We start from the raw sequence: 12,953 nt of genomic DNA on the forward strand, positions 1-12,953 counted from the left end.
GTGGACCTCATATTCCACTAACTCCTTCCTACTCACATTTTATTATAAAACTAATATTTTAAAAGTAGGACCCACATCCCACCAACATTTTCAACATTTGTCAAAATTTGGGGGACGGAGGTACTAATTTTTATTTTTTATAAAATTTCCCTGCTAAAATCTTAAATTTTTCCCATGTAATATTTTTTGTTTGTCTCGGAATAAATTTCTGGCTTCGTTCTTGGCTGACCACATGATGAAGGCCAATCCAGTCGTGCCATATGGCACTTATGGTTGCTGAATTTTAATTTGTTTCCTTGTACTTTGTGACCACCTAGCTAACTTAGAGCGATCCTAACTGCATGGACGGATCTAGCATGTATGGGCCATTCAATATACTCAGATATGAATAAATCATTTATTGTAAAGTTTGGTAATTTTTATTATTTATAAAATGTCCCTCCTAGACTCTTGAATTTTTCCCATCTAATATTTTTGTTTGTCTCGGAATAAATTATTGGCTTCGTTCTTACCTGACCACATGATGAAGGACAATCCAGTCGTGCCTTGTGGCACTTATGGTTGCTGAATTTTGGTTTGATTCCTTTCACTTTGTGAATTTTAATGCTTTCAATTTAATTATTATTTTTTATTTTTTCTCAAATAGTTAGTGGCAAAAAATGAATTCCGAGAATACAAAAGAAAAACATTTACCCTCGTAAAAAATGAGTTTAAGGCTAACTCCAACATGTCTCATTGAAGAAATTTAGCACACTTCTCCTCTTTTGTAATTTTAATTAAGTGATGGTTTTTCTTATTTATGCAATTTCTTATTTTAATTTACGATTATTAATTTTAGATTGGGCCAAGGTAAATTAAACATCAATTATGGAACATTGAATCATCTATATAATACAAGCCAAACTCTCTTTCTGAAAATATCAAGATATTTTCGGTGGACTTTCTAATCAAATTATTAATTTCAATTGACTTTCTAATTATCGAAGGGATCTATAAAAAAACCTTTGCCATTTGCTTCTTCTCATACATTAGTCTCTCCAAACTAAAAATGGTTTCCCTCTCACATTTCTTGGCTGTGCTAATCTCCGCATCCGTCTTTTTCTTTTTCCTCCACAAATGGCGCCGCAGCAACTCTCCGAAGCCCCGGGGAAGGCTTCCACCTTCTCTACCAAAGCTCCCGCTAATCGGAAACCTCCACCAGCTGGGCTCAAACCCACACAGATACCTCCAATCACTCTCCCGCCGCCACGGCCCCCTCATGCTGGTTCACTTCGGCAAAGTCCCCGTCCTTATTGTCTCCTCGGCCGATGCTGCGCGAGAGATCATGAAAACCCATGACCTGATCTTCGCAAGCAGGCCCGACCTAAACGTCTCGAGCCGGCTGAACTACAACAACCGGAATGTGATCTTCGCACCGTATGGAGAGTTCTGGCGGCAGGGCCGCAGCATATGCGTGCTTCATCTGCTGAGCAACAAAAGGGTTCTATCTTATCGCGGCGTGAGGGAGGAAGAGACTTCCCTCATGGTCGACAAGATCAGAAAATTGAGTGCTTCTTCGAAGCCCATGAACTTGAGCGACGTCATGTACGCTATGACCAACGATGTGGTTTGTAGGGTGGCTCTGGGAAACAAGTATGGTTCAGAGAGTGATTTTAAGGAGATGTTTACTGAGTTTGGGTTGCTGCTGGGGAGTATACCTCTGTGGGAGTACATTCCATGCCTGAGATGGATGAGAAGGTTTGATGGTTTGGATAAGAGAGTAGAAAGAGTGGTTAAGGAGATGGATAAGTTTCTGGCATCTGTTCTTCAAGAACATAGGGTTAGGGAGAGGAGAGAGGGAGATGGGGGTGAGCTGGATTTTATGGACATATTGCTTGATTTTCAGAGAGAGAATGCAAGTCTCACCCCTATTGAAGATGACACTATCAAAGCTATCGTTTTGGTATGGATACTTTTCTTTTACCACATGTATGTTTTTGTTTTAATTCTTATAGCAATACTCGTGTGTTTTCTTATAGAAATGTTTTGGTATGTTCTTATTATGGCTGCCCCTGTTTGGTTGAATATTTTTATTGCAGGATATGTTAGGTGCTGGAACTAATACTACATTTTCAGCTCTTGAGTGGGCGATGGCGGAGCTCATACGAAATCCAGAAGCCATGAAAACTTTGCAAAATGAAGTGAGAGAAGTAGCTGGAAGTAAGGATGAAATTGATGAGCAAGACTTGGAGAAAATGCCTTACCTGAAAGCAGTGCTGAAGGAGAGTCTAAGATTGCATCCGCCGAACCCATGGTTGTTCCGTCGTGAATCAACTCAAGACACAATAGTATTGGGCTATGACGTCGCATCTGGTACGCGTGTGATGATTAATGTTTGGGCGATTTCTAGGGATCCTTCAATGTGGGAATATCCTGAGGAATTTCGCCCAGAGAGATTCCTTGGAATGGACATAGACTTTAGAGGTCTGCATTTTGAGTTCATCCCGTTTGGGGCAGGCAGGAGGGGTTGCCCTGGTATTACATTCGGGGAGGTGGTGGATGAGCTTGCCATAGCCAAGTTGGTACACAAGTTTGATTTTAGATTGCCTAATGGACCGAAAATGAAGGAGTTAGATTTAAGTGAATCTAGTGGACTCACGCCCCAAAAAAAGTGTCCTTTGATCGTTGTAGCTACTACATCACAAGTTCCTTTTTAGATAACGTTATGTCGATGTTTTAAAATCGGATTGGATCAATCGGTTCAACCTTGAACTTACGTGTTTCCATGTTCGATTTAGACATGAAGACCGCCTATAAATAATTTGACCAGCTTGTATAATAAAAACTGGTACTGCAATTATATTGCATATACAGTTATACCATAATATCAATGCATTTTTATGTATATAATGCAATGCAGTAATATTACATATGTAAACATTGGTTCCATATACTTAGATTTAATTAATAAGGGTAAATTAAATGACACAAGAACTCAAGAGTTTAAATAATATGAGTAAATCAAAAGCTAAACATCCTAAACTTTGAGTTTGTCACTAACAAACCGAACAGCCAAGTACATGATTATGTAGTACCAATGTCTAAAAAATCAGAGGAGTTCAACCACGGATCAACATTTGTAAACCAACTACGGATTTATGAAGTTTTGAAGTCAAATGTTGTTTTGTGTTCAATACTCCCTTTGTTCCATAGTAGTGGAGGAATTCTTTTTCGGCAAAAAGATTAAGAAAAATGTGTGTAATGTGTTAAATAAAAAGATAATAAAGTTGGAGAGAGGAAAAAAGTAAATAAAATAAAGTAAGAGAGGGGGAAAAGTAAGAGAAGAAATATGTTGACTTTTATTAAAAAGAGAAATGACTTCACTCCTATGGAACATACTAAAATGACAAAATGACACCACTACTATGGAACGAAGGGAGTATTATGTAACCGTGCGTATAACTCGTGCAATTGTCAATATATTTATCTAAAGGCTCGGATACTATATGACTTATAGCTCTTTTATATAAATAGTTCATGAATACGTAGAATATATATTTGGGCTCTCAATTATTTAAGGGACCTGAAATGACGGCTTCAATCACCTCATGAATAAGTTGGCCTTAGTTAAGAAGTGAGTTGCCGAACTAGAAAATTACTATCTTGGAAGAAAATATACTCTATATAGAAAAATTGTGAGAATCTAAAAGGGACCTTTAGTGAATAGACTAATTATTTTCTTAGTCATTTATTTATTTAAAGTAAATTTACAAATTTAAATGGTTGTGAATGTTGGAAAAGAAAATCAGGCTCAATTGTACGAACGAATCGGGCTAGTGCACCTTATAGGTCATGCATTACATATTACTCCCTCCGTCCCGCTTAAGATGACACGTTTTCCTTTTTAGTTTGTCCCAACCAAGATGACACATTTCCTCTTTTGGAAACCTTCTCTCTCCAATTAATAAACTTAACCACTTTTTCCCACCCCTATTAAAATATTCATCTTTCTTTCTCTCTCTATTTTAATACTTCCACCCACCTTTTCTCTCTCCAATTAAACACATTAACCAATTGCTCCTAAAATCCCGTGCCGGCTAAGGAATGTGTCATCTTAGCCGGGACGGAAGGAGTAGTTTGAAATTATTAATTTCATAGCATGGAAAATGAAACATCAATTACCGAATTAGAAAAATATCAAGATATTTTCAGTAGACTTTCAAATCAAATTACTATTAATTTCATTTTGACTTTCTAATCGAATGCAATAGGCTGGGTAAATATACCGAAAAAATGGTATATCGATCGTATCGTATTGAAAAATATCGAAAAATATTGAACTTTCGGTACGATACAATACCGTATCGAATGTTTTCGGTATGACAACGATATGAATTTTCTTATACCGCGGTATACCGTTTTATATCAATATATGATATATATCGATATTATCGGTATACCGAAATATATCGAAAATCAATACGTATCGAATTATCGGTACATATCGTTTATATCGATTATACCAATGATAATGATAATAATAATAATAATAATAATAATAATAATAATAATAATAATAATAATAATAATAATAATACTCCCTCCGTCCCACAAAAGATGTCACAATTGTGGGATGGCACAGGATTTTAGGAGGTTTTATTTTGTGGGTTAAATGGGGAGAGAAAATATAATTTTTATGGGAGAGAGAACTTTTTCCATAAATAGAAATGTGACATCTTTTGTGGGACAAACCAAAAAGGAAAGCGTGACATCTTTTATGGGACGGAGGGAGTAATAATAATAATAATAATAATAATAATAATAATAATAATAATAATAATAATAATAATAATAATAATATAATTTATTTTTTTAAGTATAATAATAATAATAATAATAATAATAATAATAATAATAATAATAATAATAATAATAATATAACTTATTTTTTTAAGTATAAAAGTTTAAATCATAAATATATCCATATAACTTAATCATATTAATTTTGGTTTTATTTTTCAGTTTTGAAATTAAATTTTTTGGTATACAGGTATTCGAAATGGTATAAAATTTCGGTATATCATACGAAATATTGATATACCGTTCAGAACGGTATATTGATATTTCGTATGATATACCGAAATTTTGAAACGGTAATGGTATAGTTTTTTTCCATACCGAAATTTCGGTATACCGAAATACGGTATACCGAAACTTTCGAAACAATAACGATATGAAATTCTTTCATATCGATATTTTCGGTATGATAACGAAACAAAATTTTTGATACGGTATATCGTATCGACCCAGCCCTTTGCCATTCCTTCTCCTTACACATTAGACTCTCCAAACCAAAAATGATTTCTATCTCACATTTCTTTGTTGCGCTACTCTCCACATTTCTCTTCCTCTTCTTCCTCCACAAATGGCGCCGCAATCATTCTCCAGAGCCCCGGAAACGTCTGCCTCCGTCTCCACCAAAGCTCCCGTTCCTCATATTATATTTGATTTTATGTTTTTACTATATCGTTCTCATATTTGTTGATTAATTAAGAATATGATATTAACTCAAAAATAAAATAAAACAGATCGTGGAGAAGGTGGAAGCCTTCCCCGGGGCTTCGGGTTGTTGCTGCGGCGCCATATCATGTGGAGGAGGAAGAGGAAGAAGAATGCAGAGAGTAGCATAGCCAACAAATGTGAGAGAGGAACCATTTTTGGTTTGGAGAAACAGATGTGTAAGGAGAAGTGGTTTCCCAGATGCCTTTAAATAATACTCCCTCCGTTCCATAGTAATGGAGGCGTTTCTTTAGGACACAGAGATTAAGAAAAATTGTGTTGGGTGAGTTAAATAAAGGGAGAATAAAGTGGAAAATGAAAAAAGTAGAAAGATGAAGAGAAAAAAAGTAAAAGAGAATAAAGTAGATGTAGAAAAATGTGTTGACTTTTACTAAAAAGAGAAATGACTCTATTACCATGGAACGTACCAAAATGGCAAAATGACTCTATTACTATGGAAAGGAGTGAGTAATATGATTAGAAAGTCAACCGGGAATAATAGTAATTTGACTCTATCACACATTAGTATCTCCAAACCAAAAATGGTTTCCCTCTCACATTTCATTGTTGTGCTAATCTCCACATCTCTCTTCCTCTTCTTCCTCCACAAATGGCGCCACTGTCATTCTCCAGAGCCCCGGAAACGCCTGCCTCCGTCTCTACCAAAGCTTCCGTTCCTCGGAAACCTTCACCAACTGGGCTCAGCCCCACACAGATCCCTCCAATCACTCTCCCGTCTCCACGGCCCCCTCATGCTGCTCCACTTTGGCAAAGTCCCCGTTCTTATCGCCTCTTCCGCTGAAGCTGCGCGTGAGATCTTGGAAAACCAGGACCTGATCTTCTTAAACCGGCCCCAACTCAGCATTGCGAGCCGGCTGTTCTACAACAACCGGGATGTGGCTTTCGCCCCGTATGGAGTACACTGGCGGCAGAACCGCAGCATATGCGTGCTTTATCTGCTGGGCAGCAAAAGGGTTCAATCTTATCACAGCGTGAGGGAGGAAGAGACTTCCCTCACGGTTGGGTGCTTATCTGATGTCATTCAGTCTTTGACGATCGACGTGATTTGTAGGGTGGCGCTTGGGAAGAAGTATAGTTTGGGGAGTGATTTCAAGGAGATTTTTGGTGAGTTTGGGGAGCTGGTTGGGATTTTACCTTTCTGGGAGTACATTCCATACTTGAGATGGATGAGAAGGTTTGATGGTTTGGATAAGAGAGTAGAGAGAGGTGTTAAGAAGATGGATAGGTTTTTGGAGAGTGTGATTCAAGAACATAGAGTTAGGGAGAGGAGAGAGGGAGATGGTGGTGAGCTGGATTTTCTGGACATATTCATTGATTTTCAGAGATAGAATGCAAGTCTCACCCCTATTGAAGATGACACTGTCGAAGCTATCATTTTGGTATGAATACTTTGATTTGTTGCACAGTGGCGAACTCTAAAAATGAGTTTCACCGATTTAAATTTTTCTTACTGACGAATATTCTTATACGTTGTCTTAAACCCCGGTATCTTCTTATTATGCCTTCCCCATTTTGATTGAAAATTTCTTTTTCAGGAAATGTGTAACACCCCTCTTTTTCGAACCCTAGCTTTAGAGCAGAGAATTTAATACCCTAATTTATGACTTAGGAGATGGGAATTAAATGAGGAACGAAGTTATGACCGAATCAAGTTTAGGGTTTGTGTTGGAAGTTTGAAAAGTCAAACTTGTTGAATATATGACGTGGCACGTGAATATTTGAATTAAATGTGATTTATGTGGTGAATTATTTGTTTAAGGGTGAGTGAGAATATTAGAAAATTTTCATAAATACTAAACCACCTTTATTCTTTTGAAATTTTTGAACCCCCTCATTTTATTTGAGAAAATCTTATTTTTCCGGATTTAATTTAGTTTTTGGGATATTATTCCTAGGTGATTTTTGAAAATCACCTATGTTGAGAAGGAAATATTATTTTGTTTGTTTAATTGATTCCTTATTGATTTCCTTCCATACCTAAGATCAAATATTCTATCAAATCTTTCCATACCTCAAGAGATCTTGCCATACCTTATTTTAGTTAATATTAAAAATCCCTTCCTTATTTAAAAGGCATAGTACACGCCTCTTTTCCTATTAATTGGGAGGATTATTATTTTTATATTTCTCCGTTTTATTCTACTCCGTAAAATATACCAAAACAAAATCTTGGCTAATTAGAAGCCATAGTTTTCGAAAATTTCATGCTTGAGCCCTAGAGCTTATTTTTGTTAATTTCTTTTTCCCTACTCCACAATATTTATTTTATTTAATTGTGGAGGATGAAATCTTTCCAAATATTCTATTTATTTACCTAAAGATTTTATTGAACTCTATAAATAAGGAGCCAAAAACCTAACCTTAGCCGTCACATAATTTTCGCCCCCTACCCCAAATTTTCGTCCCCTCCCTCTCTCCATACTCTCTCAATTTTCTTCTACTTTTCTCCATTAATCCTTCATCCTTTGAGAAGAATTAGAGTTTGAACCTCAAGATTTTTGAAGAACCAAGTCTCTACTTTGTTTCTACCATTCGTTTTTCTCCAAAAAGGTATTCTTATATTAATTCTTCTTCTTTCTAACCGATTAATCGGTATTCTTGAACCCTCATGCATCTTGATCGAGTGAAAGTGGGATAAAGGGGATATGGAATATATGTGTGCATGTGTATGTGTGCGGCGTGTGTGTGTGTGTGTGTGCGCGTCGTGTGAGTGCGTGCGTTGTGTGTGTGTGTGTGTGTGTGTTGCGTGTGTATGTGTTGTGTGTATGTTGGAAAAATACTCTTGTGTGACATATGTTGATGATAGACCTAGAGTTAAGATGCGAATGAATTTATATGATGAACATGACTTGATTCTGATTGATGATAGTAAGATAAATCGATGGGAAAAGGGAAACGTGTGGCATGCATGATTTAGGAATTTATGCTAGGACTAATACATGGTATGTACATATGTGGTAAAAAGGTGAAACCTCGGTTGCGAAGCAGGATAACAAAGGGAAAGAACATACTTGAAATCTAAGCAGTCGAGGTGGGCTTTATTCTTAAAACTCTCTTTTATTTTTTGTCAAAATATTGATTGGTGTTATAAGGGTGGTTTAACTGTTATGCCATGCCTATGTCTGTTTTGTTGTGATGATGTGTGCCTGATGCCTAGTTTGTGAGTACGCTCCATTAGGCTACAGTGGCTATGGATATGTATATACAAATTCGGGTCTGAGTACGGGCCGCAAACCCTACCAAGCTATGTACACGGTGGGATCGGGAGCCGTCCTTGCTAGTCGGCCGGTCTCGTGGGCGAAAAGTGTGGCCACACTTTTGTCGCACTATGGAAAGATTGAGATTGTGATTGTCATTGTGGATATTGATGAGAAAGCGGGAGATGTTTGACTGGCCTGTCTAAGAAATTATTTTTGTGATACTCGTGATATTCTTTCATAACTGCTTAAAACTCGAGTTCAGTATGGTAAGGGTGGCATAACTTGTTAAATAAAACGTTTTGGCAATGAGTTCACTGGGTATTTCAAAATACTCAGCCCTGCATGTGTTTTCCTTATGTGCAGGTTGAATGGCGACGAGCGTTGGCGGGTGTTGAGCAAACTTAATTAATAAGATGGATATTTTGAACCTCGAGTGTAGTCGTGTCTTCATACATGGCTTAACCTTCTCTTGGATGCTTCCGCTAATTTTCGAAACTCATTATTTTCACCTAGTCATTTTGAACTTGTTTTTCCCCTTCGTTTAGTCGATTGAGACATGCCGTGGATTTTGTCGAGCTTTTGCCAAACCCTTTGCTTTTGGATCATAGTTATGATATCTTTTCTCCTTTGTTTTTCCTTGACATTGATCGTCATTTATGTTATCTACTTTTTATTGATTATTCTTGATTACACCTGGTTTTATCGTTTCCCTAGTCTGTTAAATACCTAGGTCAAACCCCTTTTAATGAAACCCTAGCCTTGTCTTTGTTGCATTTAAGTTTTCCCAGTTAACGACCGCCGAATTTATTATACCCTAGGAGGGCGGGGCATTACAGATGGTATCAGAGCCTCAGTTCTTTCCGCTCTGGACCCAAGAGTCTTTTCAAAACTTTTTCTTTCTCTTCTTGTAACCCTTTACTAATGTGCTAAATACGGAAAGCTCAACACCGCAACTCGTCCTGTTCAACCAAGAAGAAAGAGGTACGAGATATTATTGTGATGGAAACTTTTTGTTCTTGAGAATTTCGGTGGAAACTGTCTTTTGTGAACATAGAAAGCATGCCATAGGATGACACCTAGAAGTTTGGAAATACTGTGTACTGTACTTGTGAAGCGATGCTTCTTGAATGATGATTCGTTGAATACTGTTTGTGAACTTGCAAAACTGTGAAATGCGAATGTGATTACGTGAGATTTATGTTGAAATGTTGTGATGCTTAGACCTGGACTTCTTGGAACCTAGCATGCCTTAGTCGTAAGATCACAGCGCTTATATCAACAGTAGAAACGCGGAATGACTGGTATGAGACTTCAAGCTATGCTTGAAATTATAGAGTGCCTAAGAAGTAGGCCAGACCGAACGTGCTAAAACTTAGTTGTAGGTTGACAACTGCAGTATCACTTTCCTGAGTGATAGAACCAACTGCAGTCTTGCATACCATGCCAAAGTGGCGACGCGACACAAATACGACGACGTTTATGACACATTAAAACCACGTGTACAATGGTAATCGAAAAAGACTATGTGACATGGCAAGAAGAAGACTTTGAAGATGCGACCATCAAAAATAGTTATTTTTGACGATACGATGAATCTCAACTTGGAATCCACGGTTTCATAGAACGACGTTACCATGATCAGGCTCGGGAGAAATGTGCGAGGGAGTGCGACCTTCGTAGTTAGAATGACCGATTTTTAAATTAACAGTACTTACTTGGATCCTAAGTTCTTTTCGGGACGTTTTGAATAACCATGATCCCTTATCTATTTAAACACCTTGGTTGACTCACAATTTGCAAGTGATGTCCCTTATTTCTTTTCCAATATCGAGTCATGACTCACTTGGCTTGAAATTTGTGTTTGCCCTTGTAACTTTGGACCTCTTGCTTGAGTAGTATTATTTAATTCGTCATTCATAAGAACGATATTTGATTTTATGCGCTTCTGTCATTGAACTCCATTCCTAAAGTTGTTTGCAATCATGACCTTCAGTATGATCACATCTCCAGACCTGTTTTCTTCAAAAGATGGAATATTCTTTTTGGAATTTTTGTTCACCTCTTCATTTCTCCAGTTCCTTCTTGCAGAAGTGAAATTCTTTTTAGCTCAGTGATTTTTCTTTCTACAACACCAAGTTAAGGCTATGGTGTTCTCTTCTTTGTTAACGGGTTTGATCGTGTTAATTTTCTGAAAAGTTCCCATCACTTTGTGTTGCCCTCAACAAACCCATGAATCCAGTGCTGTAATTCCATTTTTTTTCAGTAACATGATGTCGTTGAACCATTTTAGTGCTACTTCATGATATTATGTCTATGTTTCTAAATCCTGCCACGACTGATTATTTTTTGGCCTCGACATGTTTGAACGATATCATTCATTGCAGTTTGGAATTTTTGCAAATTATGAACGACATGCCGTGGATTTTGTCGAGCTTTTGCCAAACCCTTTGCTTTTGGATCATAGTTATGATATCTTTTCTCCTTTGTTTTTCCTTGACATTGATCGTCATTTATGTTATCTACCTTTTATTGATTTTTCTTGATTAAACCTGGTTTCATCATTTCCCTAGTCTGTTAAATACCTAGGTCAAATCCCTTTTAATGAAACCCTAGCCTTGTCTTTGTTGCATTTAAGTTTACCCAGTTAATGACCGCCGAATTTATTATACCCTAGGAGGGCGGGGCGTTACAATATTTTTGCTGCAAGAACTGATATTGTGCATTTACATCTCTTGAGTGGGCGATGACGGAGCTGATGCGAAATCCTAAGACAATGAAAACTTTTCAAAATGAAGTGAGGAAGTAGCTGGAAATAAGGATGAAATTGATGAACAAGACTTGGAGAAAATGCCTTATCTGAAAGCAGTGATGAAGGAGATTCTAAGGTTGTATTCGCCAGTCCCATTGTTGGTCCGTCGTGAATTAAGTCAAGACACAAGAGTATTGGGCTATGATGTCGCATCTGGTACGCGTGTGATGATTAATGTTTGGGCAATTTCTAGGGATCCTTCATTGTGGAAATATCCTGAGGAATTTCGCCAAGAGAGATTCCTTAGAATGGACATAGACTTTAGAGGTCTGCATTTTGAGTTGACTCCATTTAGGGCAGGTAGGAAGCGTGGCCCCGGTATTACATTCGCGGTGGTGGTGGATGAGCTTGCCTTAGCCAAGTTGGTACACAAGTTCGATTTTAGATTGCCTAGTGGAGCGAATCTGAAGGAGTTAGATGTGAGTGAATCTAGTGACAATCCAGAAAAAATGTCTTTTGCTTGTTGTAGCTACTTCACATGTTTTTTAAGTAAGACAATGTGAATATTTTAATAATCGGATTGGATTAATCAATTCAACCGTGAACTAACATGTTGCCTAGTCCGATTTAGACACGATGACGGAGCCAATTTTCCTTTATTTATTTATTTTTATTATTTTTTTTCTTCTCCTATTATAAATACCTCAATCTCCTCTCCTTCATTTCACACACCCACATCTTTCATACACCCACATCCTTCTCTATTTCACATTTTTTTGTCACTAGAAATGTCTTTTAATATGTAATTTTATTTATATTATTTAGACATTTATGCTTTATTTAGTTTTTAAAATGAAATATGATTTTTGTCAAAACTTTTACGCTGTCTGTAATTATTATATCAACAAAAATTAAAAGAGTGAAATAAAATAGTGATGATGTGGAAATGAGATAGGCTCTGGGATGAGCATGCTGACGTGGCAGAAAATAATGAAGATAGGCTCTGAATTGTGAATACTCTTATCTATACACACTGACGGATTTAATTAAGAACAAGAGGGTACCACTATACCTCCAAAATATGGAAGTAGCCTAGTGGTAAATGTATCCTCCAAAGCACGTTTTTGGCCATTTCTCTCCTTTATTGATAATGTTTGCTCATTTATTTCATATAGTTTCTAACAATATTTGATTAAATATATATTATTTGTTTTCTCCTTTACCTCATACATAATAAAGCTATGGTTGAATATAATCTTTATTAGTACTCCCTCCGTCTCATTGAAGATGACCCACTTTCCTTTTTGGTTTGTTTCAATCAAGATGACTCATTACTTAAAATGGAAACACCTTTATCTCTACTTTATTCCCTCTCTCTTACTTTACTCTTTCCTCTTACCACACAAAATATAACTTTATAAAATCTCGTGCCACCCAAGGAAGGG

General features: G+C 36.9%; 1 protein-coding gene and 1 pseudogene across 1 annotated transcript; both read left to right on the top strand.

The window, feature by feature from the left end:
- Positions 1-978: 978 nt before the first annotated feature.
- LOC125190658 (cytochrome P450 71A6-like) lies at positions 979-2,889 on the top strand. The gene is made up of 2 exons (XM_089058966.1): positions 979-1,942; positions 2,079-2,889. Exons 1-2 carry the CDS (start codon positions 1,049-1,051, stop codon positions 2,694-2,696), a joined length of 1,512 nt encoding a protein of 503 aa, XP_088915092.1. The 5' UTR covers positions 979-1,048; the 3' UTR covers positions 2,697-2,889.
- A 3,191-nt stretch (positions 2,890-6,080) lies between these two features.
- Positions 6,081-12,071, top strand: LOC125186783 (cytochrome P450 71A6 pseudogene; annotated as a pseudogene).
- The last annotated feature ends 882 nt before the right edge of the window (positions 12,072-12,953 follow it).

This window comes from Salvia hispanica, chromosome 5, assembly GCF_029641045.1.
Source record: "Salvia hispanica isolate PSC_SH4W2 chromosome 5, Shi_PSC_v1, whole genome shotgun sequence".
Taxonomy (NCBI): domain Eukaryota; kingdom Viridiplantae; phylum Streptophyta; class Magnoliopsida; order Lamiales; family Lamiaceae; genus Salvia; species Salvia hispanica.